At 35.8% G+C, this 27,986-nt stretch overlaps 1 protein-coding gene across 2 annotated transcripts; it reads left to right on the forward strand.

The window, feature by feature from the left end:
* Positions 1-4,358: 4,358 nt before the first annotated feature.
* Positions 4,359-27,218, forward strand: LOC124215715 (maltase A2). 2 transcript variants are annotated; one of them, XM_046619422.2, is made up of 8 exons: positions 4,359-4,777; positions 10,654-10,745; positions 12,546-12,762; positions 16,837-16,976; positions 18,193-18,386; positions 19,600-20,626; positions 21,888-22,150; positions 22,368-27,218. In XM_046619422.2, the coding sequence occupies exons 2-8, from the start codon at positions 10,656-10,658 to the stop codon at positions 22,591-22,593; spliced, it is 2,157 nt and encodes a 718-aa protein (XP_046475378.1). In that variant the 5' UTR covers positions 4,359-4,777; positions 10,654-10,655; the 3' UTR covers positions 22,594-27,218. The 2 variants fall into 2 exon arrangements, with proteins under 2 accessions (XP_046475378.1, XP_046475377.1); XM_046619421.2 differs by lacking the exon at positions 4,359-4,777 and adding an exon at positions 8,142-8,331.
* The last annotated feature ends 768 nt before the right edge of the window (positions 27,219-27,986 follow it).

Below are 27,986 nucleotides of genomic sequence, written 5' to 3' on the forward strand. Positions count from 1 at the left end.
GCTGTATTTTTCGTAACGCAAACTCTTTTGCAATAAAACAGTGAAGGTAAAAACAGAATTTATGATGCCGATTAAATATTATTGAAAGTTGTCGTGACGTCGTTTTTCATTGCTGTTGTTTCAAGTAATTCAAAATAAGTGATACTCGACTGTGACTCATTACAAGCACCGAAGGGGGTGTAACGATAATCTCCGGCTTGGATGATATTTTGCAAAAATTTCTTAGCAAGATTAAATTAGGCTGAAGAAAAAATCAAATCACTAGAGACCGGGTTATGTGCACCTTAAAAAGCTCGAAATATGCACGAAAATATGCACGAAAAGTGTCAAAATATGCAATATTAAATAATTAAGAAATGGTAACTTTTGTTTATTTTTTTTTTTTAATTCGAAATCAGGATGCAATTAGTAAGTATATTCAATAATTAACCATTATTTAAGATTTCGTTACTTCCGTTAACGTAACCGCTCAGATACTGTTATAAATGGTCGGTAAGATTGTATCTTCGGGAACTCAAAATATTTTTCAGAGTGGAACAGAAACGTTCCACATCCACTGAAATAACTGGACACTGTTTGAATTTTCGTGCTATGTTAGCACTTATTATTTGTGGCTAAAGTTAACCCGTTCCGTTATTAAAATTACCGATCTGACCCAAAGGTTTAAAGCCTGGGTTATTGTTCAAAATGTTTTCAAACTTTCCTTCAAGTTTACGCGGAAATACATCTGGCAATGCGGAATTCATTTGGCGGATTTTATTCATTAACGAAATAGAATCGGTCAACGCCAAAAGTTGAGTTTCAAGCTTTTTCATACTCGCAGCTGTGTATTTATATTAATTATTTTTTTTTTTTTATATAATAGAATCGTTAAATGCTTTGTAAATATAGTTAGCAAAAATATGTATCGTGATTAGATTTTTAAATTATGGGCTTAATATGGAAATGCATATAATCCGCTCTCTGCAAATCACATCGCACGATCGTGTTAACTTAAATTACCGCATAGTTGCCGATCACTGCTGGATGCAATCGCAAAGGTCATCGTTGAAACGTGTATGCTGATTGTGGGCGTTAAGTGATAACCAATTCTGGTTCGATTTCATTTGACTACGCAAGTTCGGGTTACATATTTCACAGTTTCTTCCTCTTGCAATTAGCTATTTGTGTACTCAAAAATTCCATCAATATTCTGCAGAAGGACCGAATCAATAAAAAATTTACCTCAGTCACGCAAATAATTCTTCAAGATAATCCGTTTCTAAGGCATCTGAACGGTTGTCCTTTATCCAGCTGATAGTACACTGAAAGAAATTTTTAGTTCAGGCTACTCAGTCCTTAATTATTTTCATTTTTAACCAAAATCGAAAAATATAGTTCTAGGTAGAAAATGAAAATTAGTTTCCTAGCTGTTACCGGGAAGTCTAGTATCCGTTACTATTCTTTCAGATTACGATCACTGTTACTGTATTTTCTTGTAACTGTTGCTAAAATTTAATTCTCGTGCAACGATAAATTGACGTTAAAGCCTTGGTTAACTAAAAAAGTAGAGTAAACCTCACAAACTGATTTTGCGTTGCAATTACCAAAAAAGGATCGACAATAGCGCAAAATGGTTACGCGTACCTCGTTTTTCGCAATTCCAACAATATTCATACAGTTTTTTTAACGATACCTGTTTTACTGAATTTTTCTAGTTACTATAACAAATGAAATTTTTTTCAGTGTAGCCGTTATTTTTTGAACAAAAATAATTGACACACCAAAATTGTGCTGACACGTGCAGATTTTCTTTAAATTTGCCACACCATGCATCACGGAGTATCGATATAAATGCCATCGGTAAAATCGAATCAGTTGCGTGTAAATTTAGACAAAGTCTTTCTACACTCTACCAACACTTGCTTAGAATAAATAATTTATCTGCAGCATCCGAAAACTTGAACTACGGTACAAAATATAAATATTTCTATTTGGGTATGAATTATTTTTTGGTCATTCTTTGGGCGTATGGAACAACTAATTGTAAATCATTTTTGAATGCGTAGTAAGTAAAGCTGTTGCTTTTCGAACGAATGAGTGCCCTAGGAGACATAAATTAATAACCTATTTGGCTCAAGTGTCCGCAATTTCCATTTTTGTTTCGTAATTGGCACACTTACCTGTACCAATTGGAAATGTAATATTATATGTACCTGTAAAATCCCGGACAACACTTGAATTTCCCCGTTTATTGCGAAGAAGCTCATCGTAAAGTGCGCTGCAAGCTCTCCTGTAAATTTTTGTAGGCAACAAATAACGTGGTAATTTTAGAAATTGACCTGGAAATTTGTTTATCATTCAACCTTCCGTTTCACGAAGTTTTTCTTACATAATTATTGCAATCTACGAAAGTATTTCTACTACACTACTGTCAAATTCAACTTGAATATTACACTTGATGCGGGAAATTCGTCTGCCAATAAATATGTGCGATCATATCTCTTGCAGTAACGTGAAAATCCCACAAATCGAAAATCATTCAATTAAAATTTGTCACGTATAATTATAGGTGCATGAAACACAAATCACATGTTTGTATTTTGTAATTGGAACGAAATAAATTACAAATAACGTTTGTATCCATGAACCGTTTATCATTTGAAATATTTATTCATGCATTCTCATAAGCAAGTCATTCGTTAGAATTGTGTCTTTTTTGTACTCTATTCCGAAGCTTTACAATGTTCCATGAATTGTGACTCTTCAAAGTTATTTAAGAAAAACTAGAAACCAGATCTCAAGGGAAATGAGGATTTCATAACAAGGCAGTCTCGGAGGTAGCCTGAGAATCTCAAACAATATCAACGGTTCTTCTAAAAGTCGCTCAGCCTAATTTTGTTCTGAATTTTTGAATAACATTTTCGAGGTATTTTCGGAATTATACTTTGAATTTCAGCGTCTTTCAAAAAATGAAGAAAGCTTCATTTTCATTATCAACGGAGAAACATAACGACAGACGGTAAATAATAACGTAGAAGCAGAAGCCACAATTTCTAGGCCAATTTGAATCGAGTGAGAATAATACCGATGTATTCCTGACAGAAGCCGTATAACACTGTGAAATATCGCATTTTGGTACAAGAATTACTTCTTCACAACGCAATAGAAATTGACGGTATTCTAATTTACCGAATAGTCCAAATTGCCCACACACATAATATATAATTGTTATTTCGTTCGAAATTTGCATCACTAGTTTACCTTTGGCTTTGTAGAAATTGTTAGTTTTTTCAGTAGCTCATTAGAATCACTAAAAGTAGAAAATCAAAATTCAAAGATTACTCATACATTTATTTTGGTAATTCTTATGGAAAAACTTTACCGTCGCACGTATAACTACGTGATTTTTTTTTTTCAACGCGTGGAACCAGCATTCTCAATTACCAATCGCAGTAATTCAAAATGTATGGAGATTTTTTGTCATTCACAAATCAATTTCTGTCGAAAACATTTCTTGTCAAGTAACAGATTTCGGGATTAAACACGTAATTCAAATCTCATGTCTTTTGTAATACTTTCAAGATTTTTGCATCAACAAAAATTAACTTTACTAACCTATAGCTGCCTAATGACCATTTAAAGAGCAAAGTTCTCTGGACCATTTTTCATTCTTAATCCGATTATCCAGTGGCAGCATTTTTCATGTATCTTATTTGAACGATGCAAAGTTCTAAAAAGAATTTCTGGTCAGAAAACTACGGATACCAGCCAAAGTACAAATGTAGTAAAAACTCGGACATCAGAGAAAAAAAAAATTAATAAACAAACAATACCGCCACTATACATTACAATCACTGGATGTAATAACCGGAAGTTACGACTATCCGTAAGTTGCAATTTTTTGTATTCAGAAATCTTGCATGCGATTGTTTATTTCATTAGATTTGTAAGCCAGGGCTTTATCAGTCGAGATGACGAAAGAGCAGGCAAACTAAAAAAGTCGCGACCGATCAGAAAATCTCTAGAGGTCAGAAAGTTACGCTTCGACAAAATGTTCATCACTCGGTCATTAAAAGCTCCTAATAACTTGGAATTCGTAGTATCTGATCTAGCCCGACAGCCGATAAAACCAATAATAGTAAATAAAAGCAGACGTGCAGCAAGGCGGTTGAAGGTAATTTTTTGCTGCCAAGTGTTTCCGTTCAAATCGCCCGCGAGAAAAAATTCCTCAAATCAAATCTAGTCCAATCTTCGGGCCGCTTATAATTAGGCGCTCAACGAATCCGCGTATTGATCAAGCGGACGCGGCGGCGCAAGCCGCCGGCGTTGCGGAGCTTTTTTCCAGAGGGCGCGAGCATCGCTTCGCGTTGGTCAGACTCGAGGCGAAGCTAAATATATCCGCGTAGGTGTTATACGAGCGACGAGGTTGACGCGAACGTTCGTCAGGAGGATCTACGAGACGAGACGAGACGTCCACCGAAATTCCGATCGCCGGGGTAACCGCGATCCGGTCAAAGTCACCCGACACCCCGAAAGCTCGCCGGTGAAAGCCCGGCGCTTCTTGTCCGCCGCAGGGTCTCAGAACCCGGTCGCATCACGTGTCCGAAGGTTGAAGAAGAGGGCGAGCAACGTCGGCTTGCGGGTCAGGAATCGGAATCGAGACTTCCGGAGACTCGAAGGATTCCGCACAGAGCGCGTGATCGTCGCGCGATTCCCAAAATCGAGCATCAATTCCGTCCCGGCGATAACGTCTGACGTAATCCTCACGTGGCTACCGGCGAGAATTTAGATTACGGTAAGTGTGCGTGTATTGTGCATCGCGTGATGTAAGGATCTTGCGCAAGCCTCCCTTCGCCTCGCCGTTTTCCCTCAATGATGCATGTGCGAATTTCATAACTCTTTTATACATGCGTACGTCGATCATCTTCGCCGATTCAAAGCGGAGATTGTTTTAAAAGATTACCTCAGGTATAAGGTACGGATGCTTGCAACCTTCTGCTTTCGAACATCGGATATTCGACGTTGGTATTGTTTTTTTTTTTTAACTTGATTGTAACGAAATTTGAGGGAAAAATCGATATCTTGCGATGTTTTAACGACTTCGAAAATATTAGGCGGTGTATATGTATCCAAATATCGAAGTTCGCTTATCTCGAACGAAAAAAAGAGCTTAACAGTCCCGTTCTATACCCAATTCTGAACAAAAACAGTCCAACATTTTTTTATTTGACGCAGAAATAAAGAAATGGCACGGATTTTGCGAAATCGCAATGGTAAATTCGTAGAATTCACGAACTTCGATATTTCGACACATATTCGTCAACGTCGAAATTGATCAGGGCACCCCGTTCATATGTTTTGCTTTATCAGGGTTCAATGAATTTCGGGCAATCCGAAAGTTGCGAAATGTTGATTTTTTCCTACGAACTTTAACCGTGTCAAAAATAAAAATTAGTATGCTTCGACGTAGTGAAGTTTAGAAAATCTCCGACAATTTTTGAGCATCCCTTTTCGGTCAATTGGTAATGAAACTTCGCAAAATTTTGAATTCTTTCGCGAGAGTCAAGGCGTTGAAGTAATTAAAGAAATGTTCTCGACGATTGCACTTTGTCATGATGCAATACATATATTGCACGGGCCTGCTCTGTACTCAATTATCGGCCTTGACAGGCTGCTGACTACGTTTGTACGTATTGCGGTTAAAAATACACATCGTTGACAACTGTTGATGCAGTAGAAACACAAGTCTATGTACTCTGATTTGTGACTAGGCGTTATGGAAGCAATAGTAATGATTTCTAGGCCCTTTCAGCGAGACCGGTGAATCAATGCTTTTTGTCGATTTGATTAGGAGATGGTCGCACGTTGAGTACTTATCAAATTAATATGTTCGAAAGATAGAATAATTTTGCTACGAGTACAAGAAGTAAAAATGCTGAAGTTAAAATCAAGTGCAATTACAGATATAGATTTTCATTCGTTTTCACTGAAACAGATTACCTTTTTCAATGGTTAATTCAACAAACGTCGTTCGTAAACTGAAATTTATATCAGTGTAATCTTAGCAAATAAAATATTCGACTACACCGACATGATAAAATAGTGTTTCAATGGGATGGCAGAGAGTGGTCTTCTGAAAAAAATAAGCCACCAAGGAACGAAGTCAAAGGAATAAAAAATTTTCTTACTTAGAAGTAATTTGAAATAAAAAAACGATATCTAAAATCTTGTTCATACTTTTGGTCCTTTCGCTTTTTTGGCCTTCGGCAATTCATCGTCACTAGGAAATATTTTAATTTAACAAGTAAGGTATCAAATAAGCTATATTTTACTCATGTATTCGTTTTGATTGTTATACATTTGGTTGCTTTGCTTTATAATAAAAAAAAAAAAGATCGAGTCGCTTCTGATATCTCGAAATCCGCGCATGTTGATTTTTAAAGTTCTGTAACACGTATTCAAATTCAAAGTCAGAGTTTCCTTATGCGTGCAATTCGATGACTGTATTTATTTGAATCAGAAAGGCTTTTTAGCCCCTACCGGTACAGCATTGGCATTTTATTTGTATCAACATCGCAGCATCCGTATACCAAGCGCACGTTTCCGTCTGGTGGGATTAAAATAACAATGCGTTTATAATTCGCCGTGGACTTGAGAAAACAGCCGCAACAACGAAAAGCGTAGAGTAGCTGAAAAGCACGGTTGTACCAGTGCCAAAAAACGAAATATCCTCTCGTTTGATGCACCTGTTCCATCCAAGAATTACAACTATCTAGTACCAGAAATGAGAGGCTGACCAAGCCGTGGGTCGAATCGATAGAATTCGCCCATGAAAATCCGCTGAATAGGATTTGATCAACGGTAGGCCGGAAAATAAACTTGTTATAGTTTCTGAAATCGTTCTTGTACATTTTGAAGTTTTAATTTAAACTCGGAATCTAATAGGAGGACTATTCTTGATAAATGTATGTTAAATAATTACATTTCTAAAAAGTACGTATCATCAAAAAACAAAACTCACACCGTGCAGTGTTTCGCAAGTATTCTCAATTTTGTAGATAAACATCAGGGCGCTGAGTGGAATGAAAATGTGTTTGATTTCAAAGCTGAAAAGTGAGGTTACGTTTCGCGATTTGTGCACAATTTTCGTAAAAATTGATAGAGTTGCATGGTTCGAGGAAATCGAACAGTTTATAAATGAGTTTGCTAGGATAATAAAAAGCATTATTTGCTTTTCTTATGTTTAAAAATATGTCAACTAAAATTATACCTGTAATGATATATCTTAGATAAATTCACGTCGTCTGTTATCTTGTGGAGACAATGTGAGTTAAGTTCACCTATCAGTTTGATTTAGATGAATCTGTTGTTCTAGTGAAAAATATTGTCCTAGGTACAAAATGAAAATTAGTTTTCCAGCTGTTACCGGAAAGTCTAGTATCCGTTACTATTCTTTCTCACTAGGATCACTGTTACTATACTTTCTTGTAACTGTTACCAAAATTCAATGCTTGTGCAACGATAAATTGACGTTAAAGCCTTGTTTGACTAAAAAAGTAGAGTAAACCTCACAAACTGATTTTGCGTTGCAATTACCAAAAAATCCAACAATATTCAAACAGTTTTTATAACGATACTTGTTTCACTGAATTTCTCTAGTTACTATAACAAATGAAATTTTTCTCAGTGTATCGTTTTTCCTCAAAACTTGTAGTGTCCAACGGATCGAACCGAATATTTCATTCCCTCAACAATTCTTTTTTCTCACAGTGATATTAGAAATCGTCCACTTTTATCTCCCAATGTTTTTATCCTTATATTTTTGATTATCCGGATGAAAATGAGGACAATCTTATCCTCTATAGAAATAATTTCAAGACAAACTATCTTTGATCTCAATTAGCTAAAAATTTCCACACGAACGATCTTATCTTGATCGAGATAATAACACTTATCATCTCGTATGCAGCACTGACGTCAGGTAAAGATGTGGTAAAGGATCGGTCTGTTATTCTGTCCAAATATTCGCCTCACGTGCTCAAACGGCCAATCTGCACACAGAGCATGCGACTTCATGATTATAATCGCTCATCCGTTTTGCGCGCTTGCCAAAAAAAGCATACCAACCTAACGGACTTATATTAGTGTATTTACGCTCATGGATGACCAGTCGGAGATCTTTTAATCCCGTGACAAATGCCCGTCCGACAGTCATTAGCTTGCAGAATTTGCATCCACCTGTCTTGGCGCTTAAATGCGTCAATCGTTCTTCGAACACAGAGCCTGCACTCTTCGCGGGTCGACTAAGAATACCTCAGGCGGTGCATTATGACGATTTGTCATGGACAGGTATGATTATTTGCGGACATTAAGGACCGGGGAACTTTTCGGACGATTCCATTTCGTGCTCAGACCGTACTCGTCAATCACGCACGTCAAGTCATCCTCTGTTTTTTTTTTAACCTGGAAAAGTTTTGGGCGATCGAGGAAGCCAATGTTATTTGTTTTCTCGAATGGAAACTCCAACGAAGATTAAGCCAAGGTTTTAGATACGTGTCGCACGTTAAGCTCGCAAACTCGATTGTTGAATGAGGACTGCAGGGCATAACTTTTAACCGACTACTTGTTGATGTTGGTATTACGTGGCTCACGTTCATCTTCAACGTACTCATATATGCCTGAGGCTACTCTTGTTACCTTGCCTTGCGCTTTTGCGCACTCGTTACATGTGACTAATTACGACACGGCGCGTGATGAAACCCAGTATTTTGTCTCCGCTTCAGATATCGACATGAATTTGATGCAACGAAGCGATAAAACGGCAGTCATCTGAATCAAAAGTTAGGAAAAGAGAAAATGCTGTGTAAAAAATCACCGCAAAGGTGGTTTGCCCCGATGATAATGAAAACGAATGAAACGACATGTCCATTACGTATATGATAGATTTTGAATCTTTGCAAATCCGGTTGATAGAAGCTTATTAACAATTTGCGAAAAAGATTGTGTACTTAGAATATTCAAAATAACTAATTTTATCGTTATAGGTGTTTTTGATCCGATTCTGATTTTTTTTAGGCTGATTTTGTTCGCCATAAAGACTCCAGACATCGCTTGACAATATTTGGAACTATTTAAATACCCTTGGAAAATTTTATCTGAATATCTCATTGTCAGTGGAATTTTTAATCTATCGTAGCCCAAATTTCGTGTTTTCATGTATGAACATATCAATTTTTGAGACTTGTATTGATGGTGGTTGAAAATGAAATATGAGGACAATTTTTCGTCCACTTGTTTCGTAGTTTTTTTTTTTTTTTTTATTTTTATCGTTTTTTGCTTCCGTGTTAATGACATGAAGTAAAAATGCGAAGAACATAACGACGAGAAATGTCGAAAAAAAAACTGCTATAATATTAAAACGTGACTATAAACTGAAAATTATGATCGCCGTAGCGGTTAACGAGGTAATTGAAAATTCTATTATGTACAGGCTTCGGAATCCGAATAGAATTGCTCGATTTGTCAAAGACTTCCGGTGGGACACAAGTCTGTAGATTCACTGATCAAAATTCGATTGGGTTTGGATACCTAATGAGTTTTGTCTCCCACGCAACAGAGCCTCGCGTCGTGACCCGATTGCATTGGCATGTACGAACGTTATAATAATCTAGCCTATAACTAACTACTTTGCGCGAAGAGGCGATTGTTCAAATCGATTTTTACTTATCCTCGTTCAAGACTGTATTGTGCATTATAGATCACCTGTACGCACGTGAAAATAAAATCTGTTGAATTCACCAAACATGGCTGAAGAAAAGCTTTACTCCGAATTGAAAAAATTGAGTCATTTGTTAGTAGAAAGAAAAAAAAAAAAGATCGAAAGAACAATTTTTGTCAACGAATGAAATTGTAGTTACCTCAGTCAACGAACATTTCTGATCCCATATTTGATGAATTTAGGCATTTTTTTTTTTCGTATTTCGACACTGCCATCTAATACAAACAAACCGATGAATTTTATGATCATTCTGATTTTTTTAAAATATTCTCTAATTTTTTCTTGGGTTGATGTATCAAAATAATTTTTTACTTATACCGGATTGTCCGAATGAAAATTCGACAAGCCTTAGCCATTAATTTCAAATCTATGAAAATCAAACTTCATTAATGATCGAAATAAGGCCCAGAATTCCAAACGATTACAATGCATCTTGATCTAATTGTAAGTTCCGAAAGTTAAACGACTGAAAGAATATTCCGTGTAAAGTGAATTATTTAGAAATTGAAACTCTGTAAACACCAAAAATGCTACAGGATAATATTTCAAAAAATCTAAGAAACCAATGAAACATCCGATAATACGATTTATAGATACGCGTAATAATAAATCTAACGAAAAAAGTTCAGATGCGATAAATTTCCGATATTCAAAATCACGAACGTATTGTGTCGTTACTTTCCATACGTGATATATTTACTTATATATTTGGGCCAATTATTTTCAGCGGAAATTATCAGATGAAACTACACATCACGGGCTGCGTATTTTAGGCCAAGGAAACAACCGTAAAAGTTTTAGTAGAATCCATGGTACAGAGGTCTGATACTCTGCTCGCCAGTGCGTCCATTGAAAACAAAGTAAAATACATTTCTCGCCGTTTTTCTTTGCAGAAATGAACATCCAGAAACCGGAGGGTCTGCTGTCTGTGGTGCTGCCAGGCGATCTGCTAGCGTCGCCCAGTTCACAGGAGCTTTTGCCTCGGGTAGGTTGAATCTTTCAATTAGCTTTTATACAATTAAGATTTTTCATAGCATTACCTCGCGTTGCGCCGAAGAACTTTCAGCACCAATAACGGTGAGCGCGGTGCTTCCCATGAATATTATCGTGGCGTCTGCTCGAACGTTGGCCCCAATTCGATCAGACGTCGTTAATCGAACGTTCGCAGAAGCGATGCCGTCCTTGTTTGCCCAATCAGCGGTTAATCGATCAAAATTGCTTTCCTTTCTTTCGTGACAAATGCTCACTGCAGATTAGAGTGTATCGAAATACCACAATTTTCGAATTTCGACACGGACTAGTGTGGAAAACTTCGGTATTGACAAAAAAAAAATAAATAAATAAATAATTATAATGGTTTTAAGGAGAACATTTTTGATTAATATTTTGAGCTTGAGCAAACGGTGTTAAATTTTGGAATTTACTTAAGGGGGGATATCAGTGCGGAAAAAAAAATTGATTTTTTTTTTTTGATTAAATAGATAGTTTTGACCTTTAAGAATATGCCTACAAATTTTAAAAACAATATTCGGCTTGGAAGTATTCAAAATTGGCACCAAGCATCGACGCTTCTTTTATATCAACATTTAAGTTACATCGCTCGATTTTATCCTCTCGAAACTTTGAACGCGTTTTTCTCGAAACCATGGTTTTTGACCTGGTTGACAGCATAACTCTGTCAAATTTTGTCCAATCGACTTCATTCGAAAAGGATTCTCTTCAGAAGACTTATCGCTAGCGTCGCATCGTAGAGTTTTTTTTTTTAAATTGTTTACGTTTTTTTTTTTTTTATTCATAATTTACTGCAAATTTTTTGTATAAAATTCGATTTTTTTTTCCAATCAAAATTTTCCAATTCCCTACCATGCTGCGATATGTATACTATTATAATTTCATAATCCTTTTGAATTTTTAAGTTCAGATGCTTGCTGTGGCACTTACGTAGTCAACCGTCGGAAAGTTTTTTTTTGAGATGCTATTTTGCGACCGCTCCTCTGCTTTATAAAATGTACTAAAAATAAAAAAAAAATTTCCTTATACACTTCAATGCTTCAATAATAAATACACAAAATCCCAAATAATTCGATCGAGCCGTTTTTCCAAAAAAAATTCCCAAAAAATACCTCATTTTTCAGCCTGTCACACTGATATTCCCCCTTGATACAAGAAAACAAGAAATCACTTCATTTTTTTGTCAAGACCAAAATTTACCCTAATTTATACCTAAATTTATAACCTACTACAGATTTATAAATACGTTGGCTGAAATAGTTTTGCAGTTTAACGTCGACTGTTCAAGGAACACATGTGCATGAAAAATTCCTTCAAATTGATCCAAAAAAACAAGTTAAAAAAAAAAAAAAAAAATTCATCACAATAATTTTTTAGACGTTATCTCAAAATGTGTTTGGAAAATACGTGATTTCAAGCAGAAATTTATTTTCACCGAAACGATGTTGGCAATACGGGGCACTCATAGGTAAACAAGTAAAAAACTTGGGCAACACACATGCAGTAAGTAAGGTTTCCATGATGTGAATATTTTGTGGTCCGATAGTTACCTCGATCCAAATTCCAGTATATTTACGTTCTTATAATGTTTAAAATATATGTTTTATGGTGGTAAACGAACAATTTACTAATAAAATGACCCTTTATAACCGTTTATTAATTATAAGAGACTGAAACTATACGATGACTTTGTACAATTCATCGGAGACGTTGATCTTATTGAATGTGTCGTTTTCGTCACCTGATTTTGAACTGTGAACACTGTGCTTGACAGGACGAAGAGACGTCGGATTGTCCACTTCTGACGCCGAGTCCTCCACCAGGTCAAATGTTCAGTCCATTGGAAAACACGGCAATTTTCAGCCCTCTTGAGGGAAACCCGCTAGACATGACTTCCGGACAGACTTTGGGTAATTTCAATTCCGAAAACGGTCTGAACGGATATATAAACCTAGTCACGCTCAACAGTTCCAGTAAACCTCTGAACGACGGTGAGTACCATTCATTTTCGTAATCTTAGAACCGATTGTGGAACACCAGATTTATAAAAATGACATCTTGCTGTCATAGGCATGACAAAGTGGCTTCAAAGAAAAATAATTAAAAGATAATAGAATCTTTTCTTAGGCTTGACTCGTGCCGTATTAACCCCAGAACGGTAACAGGTGGTGATAAAATAACTGTACGCGAAGTAACAAAACCTGCGAATTAACTATCGACTGTTCATTGGCTGATTTTTTATCGTTCAACTCTATTTTCTTCAGTTTAAAATCCAAATCCCCAAACACGATTGTACGTTTTTTTCAAAGTAAAAATTCAATTCTCACAAGCTCTTTTTCGACAAGGTTCTGTGAGACGTCGATAATACGTGATCTTTACAAATTAAAAAAGACACCAATGGTGTGTCAGAAACAAAAATTTTACAATTATCCCTGCAGACGGAGGGAAAGGATTACTCGAGTCAAGTGATATTCGTTTGATTCAATTAAATGCTGTAGTCAAATGCAGCAGACACAATACTTAATTAATTCAACAAATTATTTCTGTCGGACGAAATAATATAGAACTGAATCAAACCATTGAATGATCATGCTGACTATCGATCTGTTCAAGATAACACGTCGTGAGTTCCATGCAGTAGTATAAATTTTGTAACGAGAATATGCGCGATTGGTATAACTAAAAATTTGATCAAGCGCACTAACCGTATTTTTGGAATCATATCATAACATACATAATACTGTTAAATCGAAATTTTTCGGGACTTGTTCAATATTTAATGGGTAAAACCCAAAAAATTTCTCGTTGTATGTGTAAAAGTATAAATTGAACATGTGTCAATAGCTTTTGTTGATTTGTAGTCAGTATAAATTTCAATAATTCGGAACTTGATGTTATACTTTCTTCGTTTGTAACAGATCTTATAACAAATTTATCTCACGTTATCGGAGTCTGACTTTCTAGACGACTACCCGATTTTATAATTATCTCCGAGGCTACTTCCGTAGCGAGAAAGTTCGCCGCCTAGTGACCATTTATAGTACCAGTATACTGATGTTCACGACGAATATATTCTCTACTCGTTTCAAAACATGTGGTGTTTCATTTACCTCGTAAACAAATTAGCTCAACTGATTCAACCAGTTACGCTTAATTAACAAGCTCCAGTTACATCAACAAAGTATGGCATTTGATCGATGTAAATTTTTTATTGCCTAGATTCATGTACTCATTTTATTTGAACTACCTAATTGTTTCTGTCAGCAAACATGCAATTTGGAGAAACGATACATAAACTTCAAATAAAATGATATTTGGTTGACTCAATTTCGGTAACACATCAAAAGGTTTACTCGAATCAATACTTCACTGGATCGGAAAAAGAAAATCTTTTTTCTAAAATTTATACATTCTACTATTCCGTTGTGTTCTTTTTTTTTTTTTTTTCTCTCAGAGAACTTTTTATAAATTGCTGTGAATTTGCATTTTTCTCTGACTCCGCCATAAAAATTGTTTCGAATTTATTCGTTTACGTGAAAATCATTTGTTTCTAGTTCTTTGAATGAACTTCGTGTAATACAAATATATATATATATATAGACAAACTTTTTGTTTCATAGAAATATTCAGATTCGAAAATTGTATCCGATTGTAAGTACGGTTCAGGGTGAAGCGTAAATAAGTAAGAGCAACAATGATCACTTGACACCCGGCACCTATGAGCTAAAATTTACAACCTATTACATTGGTGGCGTGTCGCATGCCATCTTCTTGGACAGACAATTGTCGTTGATTCGTTGCGTGCTCGTAAATTCATGGCCACGCTGTATCACAGTGCTGACACTCGTGTAATTGAAATTAAATCCCACTTTTCAAAACCTCAGCAGCGAAATGATATATAAAGGGGCATCAGTTGAATAAGTTAAAATTAACTGCTGAAAAGGTATTTACTTATTGGTTTTCTTTGACAGTTCTAACACGCTGGCACAGTTAGTTTTGAAAAGAAGAAAATATCTATAGGGCGTTCCGCGTGCAATCGATCTGGCCAAAATCCTTTAGTTAGTTGATGAGAGTGTGTGTGATTGTTTTTTTTTTTTGTATATTTTTATTCAAAGACGTTCAGACTGTAGTTGTTCAGACCGACAAAGTATATTGGAAGTAGACCAAATTTAAATCCAGTATAAGTGGAAAATATGGATCATGTAATATAGAAAATGTTTCAATTTTAATTGAGTTATACAGTCAACATGTAAAACAATATGGCAGACCCTGAAAGTTGACGAACAATTGAAAATATTTTTTCAGATTTATTTATGAAAATTTTCATCGAAAAAATATGATTTTGGATATATATCTATAGCAAGGTACACAAATTTTATTATGGGGCGGAATTTAGTTTGCAAGCAAGTGTGAGTTTTGTTCGGAATCATATTCTAAAAAAAAAAAAAAAAATCCATCTTGAAATAGAACGCTATAATATTCACGAATACGGACCTATTTTTTTATCGTAACTTTCGAATTAGTGAAATGTAAGAATATACTTCAATTGTGAAATCTACATAAGAGTTAAAAGTCGAAAGCCAAATACATTCATTTTCGTTCTGCGGCAATTAGTCGGGTGATTTTTGACACAGGTTTGAAAATTCGTAAATTAGAAACCAGCAATGAAATTTTTCTTCTAATTTCTGAATGATCTACCGCAGTTCCGCTATTGTAATATTGGATATGATTTTTCCGCACATTCGTATCCATTTTACTATGGTGATGAAACATTCGATGCACGTTTTCTTCATCAGTGATATCCATTACAGTGGATCTAATCCTCTTACCCCGAAAAAATTTCTGGACAATCGAATATATTTTTGGTTACAGCGAACCAATCATTTCAGCTGCTACAGGTATACAAATATATTATAGTTGATTTTTACAAACTTTTCATAGTAGAAAATAAATATTTTATTTTAAGAAGTTCTCATCGTTCGCTTAACCTTGAAATATATTTCGCCTAACCGAAATTCTTTTTTTTCTCAGTATTATTAACTTACATCATCCATAGGTTATTATTTTTTTTTTTTTTTTATAGACAAATCTTTGTAATTCTTCTAGTCACACCCAAAATTTAAGAATCTTTTATTTATATCGAAATTCACAAATACTAGCAGAAGAACGACGAACATCTATGTTGACGAAGAAAAAGAATACTGTTCGCACAAATCAATCACACTGAAAAAGAATTTCAGTCGCACGAAATACAATTCGCGGTTACGGGCGATGAGACGAGAGCATTTGGTAACTCGAACTTATTAACATCACTGCTTGAAACAAAGGATTCATTTTCTTCAATTAAATATTCGTTTCAATCGAGTGATAAACATATATTTTTAACTTCAGCAACTGAAATACAGGGTTTTGGTCGGGTCGATCACAAATGGAATGCCCATAGGTACAGTTCGCAAACTGAAGAGAGTTACAATTTTTCTTTCTATAACAAGTTTTGCACAATAATCGATTTTAGGGGGATTTTTAAGTCACCGTGCTAACGAATGAAAAAATGGAAAAAGTTGTCGGATATATGTAGTATATATGTATATGTATATTAGCGTACGCTAAAAACATTTTTCTTTCTTTTATCGTTTCCTATATAAAAAATGAGTGCTTCCACGTGTCCTAAGAAGCGTCGTCGAAGGGGGGGCTGTGAAAAAAAATATTAACAAGTGTCTTAGTCGACCAGAAGTCATACATTAAAGCACTCAATTTTTACATGGGAAACTTTGAAACAAAAACCAATTTTTTTTATTTGGCAGACCGTAATATATATATACATATAAATTTATTTCCACAGGCTTCTCCGGCAATCGATTACCAATTTGATATAAACATTTTGAAGCTCAGAACGTTAGATAAAATGTTAAGGTAAGGTTGCTTAAAAATGCAGAATCGTTGTTAGGATTTGGAGCTTCTAACCTTGAATTTCGAAACTGATGGATCAAATACAGGTCCGGGGAAGCGGTTCAAAGGATTGAAATATGTTAGGTAATATCAAGGTTTTTTTTTCGTTTTCGCAGAACCCAGCTCTAGAGATCCAATGGTAGAGTCTAGCAGTAGTAGTGCCAGCAGTAGCGGAGATAACGAACCCGTTTGTACCCAGCTCCTCACGCAGCTTAACACAGCGTACCAACACCTTGCTCCAGATGCACAGGCTCTTGTGAGTAGATCTTGGAATTACGCCAAAAACGTTTATTGTGTCCACCTCAATTCCTCAACTCTTCATTAGTTCTTCGACTTTTTGATTTTTTTTTTTTGTTTTGTTTTTTGTTGAATTCAATTTTTACTTTTTCTACACCTTCACGAAGACAAATTTTATTTGACTGAACAACCTACCGATTATTCCTCATTTCTTATCTGATACCTCATCGAGGTTTTTTTTTTTCTTCTCCTTTTTGGCGAACCATATGTCTGAAATAAATGAACGTATATTTAAGATTTTGGTCCCATTTGCAGCAGCTTTGCTTAATTTATATCGTATTATATTTGGGGTAGATCGGTCCAATAGTAATTATCGAATTATTTGAATTAGTAGTTTTAAAGTGATTTCAACAATAAATTTTACGAAAGAAAAATGAACAGTTATTTATTAATGTTTTCTGCGTTCTGGACGAATTCAAGTGTTATATGGAATATATGAAAAGTTCGTAAGCTGGCACATTAAGCTCAGCCAAATTAACTACTTATTTACATTTCTCTCAGCCGTGCCATCGCCGAACGTCTTCTTTTTTCCATCCTTCGTTTTATAAACAGTAAAACAGCAAAGAGCCAGAAAAGAGTTGATTCAAAAATTCTTTTCCATTCCGTGTCGTTCTCTGTAAATTCTCAACAGCTGGTTTAAACAGTGTTTTAAAATATATTCCATTCTGCTTGACGCCCGTCAATCATTCGTTTACTTTCATAGCGAATATTCGACTTTACTATTATATGTATTACACTTGTGTACATGTAAAAATAAATATGTCATACGTCATAGGGAAGACGCATAGCGTTAATATCTAGAGACGTGACATATTCTTCAAAGAATTTGTAAACTACCCACGCACCTCTGCAGTGCAACGTTTCTTTTTTCATTCTTCTGTATTGTTGTGAAACGATGTTTTTAGTATACTTGAACATTTCAATTCTTTGATATTTCATACAATGAGAGAAATTTTCAGTTCCGGTTACCGCTCAATCCCTTAACTGTTTTCGTTTTTGACTAAAATCGAAAATATACAAGTTCTAGGTAGAAAATGAAAATTAGTTTTCTAGCTGTTACCGGAAAGTCTAGTATAAGATTAATCGTAAGTAAGTGGAATACGCGGCGCCTGATTCACTCGCCGTTCCTTTAATTGTGACACTGACTTATCTATACTGACAACCTACGTCTTTAGTTTTACAACCAGGAGAACGGCGGAAAACCCCCTTTGGTGGGAATTCAGCTAGCTGTCCAAAAAACTCCGAAGGACTACCGTTTCATGGCATGGAACTGGCCGCTTATTCGCAAGGCGTGCTTTTGGTCTTTCATGTCATTTCTTGTCGGTTGTGTGGCACTGGTCATCGGCATAATTACCACAATGCCCAAGAGGTAAGTAATCCGTGTGAAATTGCACCCGTTGTTCTCTTTTCCTCTGTCGATGGTCTGTAAACGACTAATATTGTGATTAATGTTGATTCCTTGCGGTGTTGGACAGTTTTTCATTGTTCCCGGTGACAAGATGATTGTTTTAATGACGTTTCATAGCGATAAGAAGTCATTCGCTGTTTACGTTTATCTACATATAACAAATTTGACACGAGATAGAGAATTGGATATATATGAACTGACAATGAGCTGAATTCTGTCGCAAATTATGTAATATGTAAGTTAATTAGAGTAATAGAAAGAAACCGATAAAATGCTTTTACCCCTCGAAATCTACACGAGTCTCGCCTCGAGTCTTTGAATGTGATTTGTAAGTCAAACCCTATAGATTCAGAAATCGGAAATAACTGTTACCTGCCTAAAGGAGCAAACAAACCCACGATATGCAATTAAGAAAAATGTTCATCGATAAGCGAAAAGTGCTATGTTTTAGTTTTCGAAATGTTCACCTCAGTTGCAAGAATTTTGAATATTTTGCAGTCCGTACAATTATGAATGAATTAATGTTTTTTTTTTTTTTTTATATAAAAAGTTAGATATTTTTTGTCTCCCTAAGTTTGCCTGAAGAATTTAGTTATTCAAGGAAATTAAATAGACTCGAGTCACTTGTGTAAAAGCGATCCAGAATACCGCTTGGAATCGGGATAAAAAGATCACAAAATCAGTTGATTATAAACCGGCGGATGTATCGTAAAACGTTGAAAATATCAATTACACTAATGTTAGAATGCTTAAGAAAGTTCATAACCGCGAAATACGTTTGCACTTATAATTTGGTCAGTTAAAAAGAAACAGTCGATCTAATCACACGAGTAGATGTCTCCAACCAAGTAGTCAACATTTTTCAGTCGAAAAATATTGAAAAACAAAAACTTCAAAAAAATTGAAAAACTTATGTCTAAGTCATGAAACTTTCAAAGGCTGCGTATATTCTTATGGGGCAGGATGGAGCTTCTTCAATTTCGGCGACGTGAGTTTTAAATTGGATTTACTCGCAAAAAACTCGCTTAAGTTCGCGAAAAATGGATTAAAACTTTCGCCCCTCATCTTCACCGAAGGTGTGAAACCTCCTTAAAATCACCGGCATAAATAGAACTGTAAGCTGCATATTATATAATACGGCCGATGTTAACAAACGATAATTTTTATCACGCAGATGCGATCCACCAGTCGAATGGTGGCAGGGAAGTGTCTTCTACGAAATATTCCCGGCTTCGTATCAAGAGTCTTCGAAAATTGGTGACGGGATCGGAGATCTGAAGGGAATCACGAACCGGCTGGACTACTTGACGGATCTCGGTGTGCGAGTCATTAGATTGAATTCCATATTCCCGGCGCCGGGATATCCCGAGTATTACGGGAACGTGACGACGCTTCTCGACATCGACAAGCACCTAGGAAAGCTCGAGGATTTCGACAATCTGCTGCTGGCTATACATCGAAGGAACATGTCGCTGGTTCTGGACCTCCCTCTGCACCCCTACATAACGTCAAATTTCAATGACGGGAACTCCCAGATGGGTAAATTAAGTAAAAAGGACAAAGCTGTGAGAGAAAGAAGAGACGAGAGTGCTTCGGTGCTTCCCACAATTTTCCCGGTACCCGAACCAACCTCCCTTGAGTCCATCAGGAACATCCTCACCTCGGTACCACCGCCGCTGGATCCCGAGCCCGTAACGGAAGTTGCATCGGCTTTTGAAGAGCAGGAGAAGGATCACCCGGTGACCGAGGCTATCAAGTTTTGGCTCGAAAAAGGCGTCGATGGTTTCTACCTCAAGGGACTCGAGCACTTCGTCAAAGAAACGAGCTTCGTCGAGTTGGTCAGGCATTGGAAGTCGCTGGTGGGACCAAACAGGATCCTCATCTGCAGCATCGAGGTACTGGACATCGCGCCGTCCGGACCCTCGGAGAACGTGATTCTGGAGAGGTTCGACCTCGTTGACGTCACCTTGAACTTCGAGAACGGGACAACTGGGCTCAAGAGTCAAGTTGACGCCGTTTTGAACGGCGCGTTGTTCCGGAAACCGGGATATCCTTGGGTTCATTGGAGCGTTGGGGGAGTTGACACGGGACGAATTGCGTCCATTCTCAACAGCACTCTCAGTACGAACAATGCAAGCATAGCCGCGTCTCTTCTGGGCATGATGCTACCCGGAACTCCGAGTATATTTTACGGAGATGAGGTGAGATATCGTATTAGGGAGGTCGCTTACCCGGAAATTGATACATTTTATTGATTTTATTACGAGATGGTCGTACGTTGAGTATTTGGCAAATTATTATATTCGTAAACTGCGGAGATGTCTTGAAATATACCAAAATAGACGAGGCTGGAAGTATAAACAAAAGCCTATGTTAAATACCGATGTTTCATTTCACACCGCTTCAAAATGGTTAAAAATACATCCAATTCGTTCGATTTCACTCTACGATGACTCGTTTTGTTTGGGACGCTACTTTATACAAATTCACTGAAATCCTTTTTTCTAAACAGTAATTTATATGTTTTCATTTTTGAAAAGGTCTTCGGGGCTAGTAACGTATATAATAATTTGAAAAAATATTCATCGTGTGACTATATTCTAATAAAATTAATGCGAAGTATTGAATTTTGACCTGACGAAAAAATTCTTAAAAATTTCTCATCACTTTGTCAAGACATTTCTCAGAAATCGTATACGTATGTTTTGGCCAGTTCTGAAAAAAAATCTATATCATTTCTGGTAGTGTTCGAACTATTCCGATTAAATCCAAGGTACTTCAAGAAATAAGAGAGTATTTATGGAAAGACCTTATTTTCGTTAACGACTTAATTTTCTATTGAAAATCTGAAATAACCGAATCTTCAAGTCTCTGATTGCTTATGACTAATTAGCGTAGTTTGAAATGAAAATCGAATGAATTTCTGGGATCAATTCAGATTCTTTCCGATCTTCCGTTTTATTGAAAATCAGAAAAATTTCCTATAAAATCGAGTTTCTGTCTATTTTTCCCCTCTATAGTTGAGTTGGAATTGAAAATCGAACCAATTTCCAGAGAAATCTCATCTTTCCTTAAAGTTTCAAACAGTAACATAAATTAGAATTAAAGGAGTTTTGCGTTATGAAAATGTGGAATAGATTGCTGAAAGAAATTTTCCATAACAGTTTAAATAAATTTTTCATAAATGCATTATGCGTATAAAAATGCAATATTTTTCAAGAATTTTCCAGAAACATCGAGACATATTGATTGTCTGCACACCAAAACTGGCAATGAGATATTTCCACGAAGTTTCTAGAAGTTATAGAATTTGCTAAAGATTTTATCAGAGAAACTGAGTAATTGTCAAAAATTTAAATCGCAAAGATAGTAAGAGAAATTTCTGAATGTGTCTGAAAATAATTTTCTCCAGAGTTTTAGTAAATATTTTGACTAAACTGAGTAAAAATTTCCTAAACGTAGATTGGTATGCTGAATTGCGATAGCGAAGATCATCAGGACATCAAGCATGTTCATAATCTTTCGCCAATGGATTGGGAGGAGGTTACGGACGGGGACAAATTCTGTTCCGATATTATTCCATGGCTTCCCAAACCCCCAAAACCCATAAAAACTACACTCGTTGGGGCAATTCGCGCTATGGCAAGACTTCGTTCGCAGGTACCGACGATTTACATCAATGCGGTATACAAGGATCACCAAATTAACGGGAATTGCGGAATTAGGTGAGAATACAACCATACGTCATAAACGACATCCACGGTGGAGAAATTACATTCGTTGTACTTGACTGTCCGCATTTTTGATGAGTTAAGGGACACCCTGTATAACAGAGTGATTTTCGAGGATCGCGTGTTTGGCGCACCATTTTTCAGGAATTAGAAAATTTTCAGAAACTCAAAGCTGAAGACTGAAAATTGATATAAAACATTATTGTTTCAGGTACACGGCAGATGATCTGCTGGTTATCGAGCGTTGGTATCCTCGGCGTAACTCGTACGTAATGGTGGCTAACTTCGGGTCAAAAAATCGTACCAAAGATTTGTCTTCTCTTTACTACGGCGGGCACGTCGTTGTCGGTGGCGTAAACCAAATCAACCACACTGTCTACTTTAAAGAGCTCAATATTCTCCCCGGTGAAGCCTTTGTCATCAAGCTGGACAAGTGAGATAACGATCGGGAAATCCTTCCTATAACCTTATCTTTTAACAGTAAATTTTACCGTTGATTGAAGCGCAGATTTCGAAAAGTCTTGCGAATTTTACTGTTGCTCGCTGGCGAGCAGAGATCTCCTGGTTTCGATGTATTCGTTTTATACCTCTCGATAAACCCGGATCGTTTTACTTCGGCAATTTCCACATTCCATGAGGAAGATTGTATACCTGTGTTATTTGAGGGTGGCCACTCCTCTGGAAAACTGGGGCATATCGGGGAATTTCTTTTGATATGAAAAAGTGAGGAAGACTTCAGGGAATTTCAAATACTTGCAATTTATCCTGGAAATCCCGTGAAATATGGTGTTCAATCCGGTCTACAAATTTTTGAACTATTGCTGGTTATTTAAACTAGCTGTTCATAATTTTTCTCACTCTCTGTGCTCACTCAAATGTTTTTTTAAATTTTTACTGCAATTCTTAATTATTATAATTATGGATTATTTCATAAAGATGATAACGATGATATTCAGAATAATTATGAATATGTATTCGTAAGTTTTAATCTTTATGTTTATCGGTAGTTACAATTTTCTATTTCTTATGAATGAAATATTTTCCAAGGTTTTTACAAGTACGGAAAAGGTGTTGCGAGATGCGATATGTTAGGGAAGATGCCTAATTTCAGGGCCAGGGTAACTGCGAATTTTGCAAAACCAAATTGAGTGATTACTCTCAATTTGTTTTGAAAATTATCATAATTGATTCCGATTATGGGCGACAATATCGGCCAGCTTGCGTGATTTTTTTATTACAATGGTCACCAATTGTTTTCAATTATGAATAAAATATGGATAACGCACGTCAGTCAGCTCGACTGAATGTTCAATTTTATCAGAGATTATTCAACAAATAAGAAATTCCAATTTTCTGCAACTCATGAAACTCGTAGAGACAAAAATACTAAAAAACCTTCCCTGGCGGATCCCGTCCCACTGAAATGGAACTGAAGTTGCACTTAGATTTCACTTTGATTACACTTGGATTTTACGGTGTAGTTAAGAAATTTTTACACTGTATTTTCCACTGTAATTGCATTAAAAACATACCCCGAAAACTACCATCGAAAAATCACAGAAATAAAAATTTCCGACTCCACCGCTGGAATAACACTGACGATTGAAATTTGAATTGAATTCTAAATTCATACTTATAACTGAAATCACACTTGAAATCTACTGAAATTAAATAATGCGAAAATATTTTATTAAAAAAAAAAAAAAAATTATGAATGGTGATATTTTGGTGATACCAGATTTCCTGGGTGTAATTTTGATGAAACCGCAGTGGAAAAATTTCACGACTGCACCGAAGAATTGAATGGTATTCGAGTGATTACCTGGAATATCACTCAATCACTAATTTTAAGATCAACTGAAAAAACAATATTATAGCGCAGTGGAACCGAATCAATCAGGGTTCCTACTATTGTCGGATTGCACTTTGCTTTGTTCAATTTTTACCATTTTTTGGTACCAAACTTAAGAGATATAGTTTAGTGCTTCTTGCCAAGAGAATGGGACATCCTAAACTATATTAATTTGTTGAACTCAACCTGAAACATATGCAGTGATTCAAAGTTGGAACGTGCAGAAAATGCAAACTAGTTCAGATTTGCCTATCAAATTGAGATGCCGATTTGGCATATTTAAAACCCGTGAAAACACTTTGGGTTATTTTTCTTTTGAAAAAAATCATATTCTATATCTACGTGTGAAAGAATTAAATGTGAAAGAACAAGATATAAATGAACTGGAAGAGCTTCTTCGAGCGAATTTCATTTGCGCATTGACTTTTCATACATTACAAATAACTTTTGTATTTTCATTCTTCACTTTATACTCTCGTATATCATCATCCAAGTTGAACCCGACTATACATTTAGATTGTTAACAATTTTATATGATATAAATTTTCGGAATTTGACAGAGGCATGTTGAAAACCACCTCTACGTAAATGTGACACATAGATCTGTCCTTTTGACTCCAATGTATGTACACCTTTCGCACATACCTATACAAAAGAGAGGGAGAAAAACAATGACGGACAAACCTAATTTCATACTTGTTTTATACTACAAATGCGAATTGATTGGTTGGTACAATTAATATATATTATTTACAATAATTGTACCGAAGAAGATCTATGACTTATTCTATTTTGATGAAATACTTATTGAAACACTTTTTAAAGTATTTTTGTGGACATGAGAAATCTCCAATATTATGCCACTAGTACCTGCTCAGAATACAGGCATATTTGTTACATGTATTAATAGAACTGTAGATAAAATTATGGTGACAAAGAGCAAAGAACACACACAATATGCTAATGAAACGTTTATAGCAATTATATGCTCGTATGTTCAATAATATTTGATTTCGAGGGTGAACTACGAACTCGAAAACGAATATGATGTTCGTGTAAAGACAAAGTATTTATTTTGTTGTATAAATTTTTTGTTAGGTAAAAAAAATAATAAATTATAACAGCAATTGCTGTAACGAATTAAAAACACGAGGGGATACGGAATAACAATTTGCGATAGTAAGACATTGAAACAATTTGCTCAACTGTGAATTGTAAAAAAAATTAAATAAATCCAATCGATACATTCTGATAAATGCGATGTTTGATGCTTGCCAGCTTTCTCGCAAGCGCTATCATTCGCCGCTTCTAAGTATATATACGCACGAGCACCTTAGCGTGAAGCGGAGTTCCCTCAAGCCTCACCGCGGAGCCACAAGCGGGTCCGTTAGTGACTCACACACAGCTCTGAGGAAGGTCCTCGGATTCTTGACAGAAAGTGTCGTAACGTTAAGTTGCTAGCCTCCGTCGTCTACCCGACAAGGTGAAAGGAAGCTTCGGCTGATCCCCGGGTAGGGCGCGAGAGTATTGGTCACAGTACAGCTATGTGAGGATGGCACGCGTGCGTCACGCGCGCTCGCGTGTACAACTTAACGAGGCCTATTCCGAGGAAACTCCTTTTTTTGCTAGATGTGAGACGATTAAGGCAGGCTACGTTCGGTCTGGTGCGTGAAAAACGAAGAAATGATGCAACAAGGCCGGCTACTTATTTACTCGACCCTCGATTGTTAGAAATTTGAAACTAGGGGTTTCTGAGCCCCTAACCATTTTCAACTTTTAATAACCCGCTTTTTTCGCAAAAAAAAAAAAAGAATACGACAAGTTTTTGTAATCAAATGAATTTTTTGTGCTACGAAATCTAGAGGACGAATTAATCGATTTGGATAATTTTGTTCTCAATCGACTGGGCTTTTCTTAACTTAGAAATGATTGAATTTTGTATTTTTATCAATAATGCAGCTTTCGAATTATTTGAATAACAAAAATTAAATTTTTAATTCATTTGTGAATATATTATGGGCCTGAAACGCATCCTGGCCCCATAGAAGTCAGCCAACTTAACCACTTGTTTAATTCCAAGTTTAACCGCGTAATCAATGTTCTCAAAAACTCTTGGTTACATTAACTTTTGCATTTTCGATAACCATGTTGTAAAGTAAAACGTGTGTCCCAAATGGGTAAACAGTCAGCGTGTTTGCATCATTACGGCTCCGTTAATATCGGGATATAGAAATTTCACTTATACTTTGCTATCCTAATTTTTCGTGCACAATACCGTGACCGACTCACGTACGATCACCTGCATGTATAAATGCCGATGGTGCTAACTTGAAAAATATGCTGAGGCCTATTGTTGGGTTTAGGTATAAGCAATCCACCGTAACCGTAGAAGTATAGTTAGCGTTATAGTTAGAGCTCAAATAGCGTGCCAAAAGACACTTGAGTTGCGGACTTCTGTGTTCGGTTCGTTCATTTATTTATACTATTATGTTATTTATTTATTGCGTACCTGCGAGGAAAACTCTGTACGGATTTTTATAAAATATACATTACGATGTTTCAATAACTTCAAAATTAACAAAAACTTGAGAATAGATCGAAAAACAACAATCGATTACTAGATCACTGTAATATTAAGTATACACCGTATAACAAAGATCGTCGAGTTAGCGATCACCTTTTGCATTTATACATCACGATAAAACTTGTGATCATTGTTTTTGAGGAGTTTTTCTCGTACGATTGCAATAATATTATAGCTACTTTACAATTGATTTGAATCTAGAAAAGTAAGTGCTTATAATTTGCTTACTTCGATGAGGACATAGTTCATGAATTATTATGTATGTATTTACATGTACAAAAGAATGAATCGTTTCTTTGCTGTAGTGTAAATGCACATTGTAACATTACATACAGAAGTTATGTATGCTTGTGAAGCATTTTGATGAAAATATTTTTACAACTTACAGGGAAATATTAATCTGTGTTTCTTTTTTTTCTAATTTTTAATACAAACAAAGTGATGTACACATTTATACGTTGATTATGTAGATCAATAGTGTGCACAGACTGCACTTAATCTTAACTAACATATTTTAGTTTATTGTATCTCACGTAACTACTGCCGTGATGAATTCGAAATGTGAAAACTGAATAATCAGTGACAATGTAAATGTGTAAATAAATGTTTAACCATCAGCCATAAAATAGTGTGTCGCCTTAAACTTTCAAACTCTTCTGCTTGTATCAATTGTGGCGTACGTTTTCTTTTTCTTTTTTAACTCCTTCTCGCTGTTTCTTTTTTAGGAACTTACGCGAAAGCAAAATATCCCTTGAAATAGACTACTCTTTGGCCGTGTTCGAAAATTGACTGACAGTACTGTCAGCAATCTTTTATCTCCTTTACGCTGCCGAGTTCTCTCGAGTCGGACAAGGATCACTTGTCTGAACTGTAATTTTCTTAGAATTGGGTAGTAAGTCTACCGAAATTGCATTTTTTCGGACTGGGCCGATAAATCGCCAGAGCTGCACCCGGTCGCTAAAAATGGATTCGTGTAGAACTGCTAGAGCCGCTGCCCTCTTCAGAATTGTGAATTAACCGGATTCCAAAGCTGACGCGCCTGAATTAATTTATTAATCGCGAATTTTCTGTGCTGCAGAATCTGGTTCCTAATCTGATCGCGTCTGATCAACTTGAATTATTAAAAAAGCGTGAAACAAAAAGAAAGAAATCTTCTTTTACAATATTTAATCAAAGAAAATTAGCAGTTGATAACAAGAAACAAAATTAAATCAGATATCTGAGCTCTTATGCTTTCCGGATAACAATTCCACAAAAATCGTACAAACTAAGTAAATTTAAGATAAATATGAATTACGAAAAGAAAATTAAATCAATGTGAAACATACGCTTTACGTCTTACGCTTATTTTGCGTAAAGTTTGTTCATAATCAGATTCTCGTAAATTGATATTA

The sequence above is a fragment of the Neodiprion pinetum genome, chromosome 3 (genome assembly GCF_021155775.2).
Source record: "Neodiprion pinetum isolate iyNeoPine1 chromosome 3, iyNeoPine1.2, whole genome shotgun sequence".
In the NCBI taxonomy this organism is placed as follows: Eukaryota; Metazoa; Arthropoda; class Insecta; order Hymenoptera; family Diprionidae; genus Neodiprion; species Neodiprion pinetum.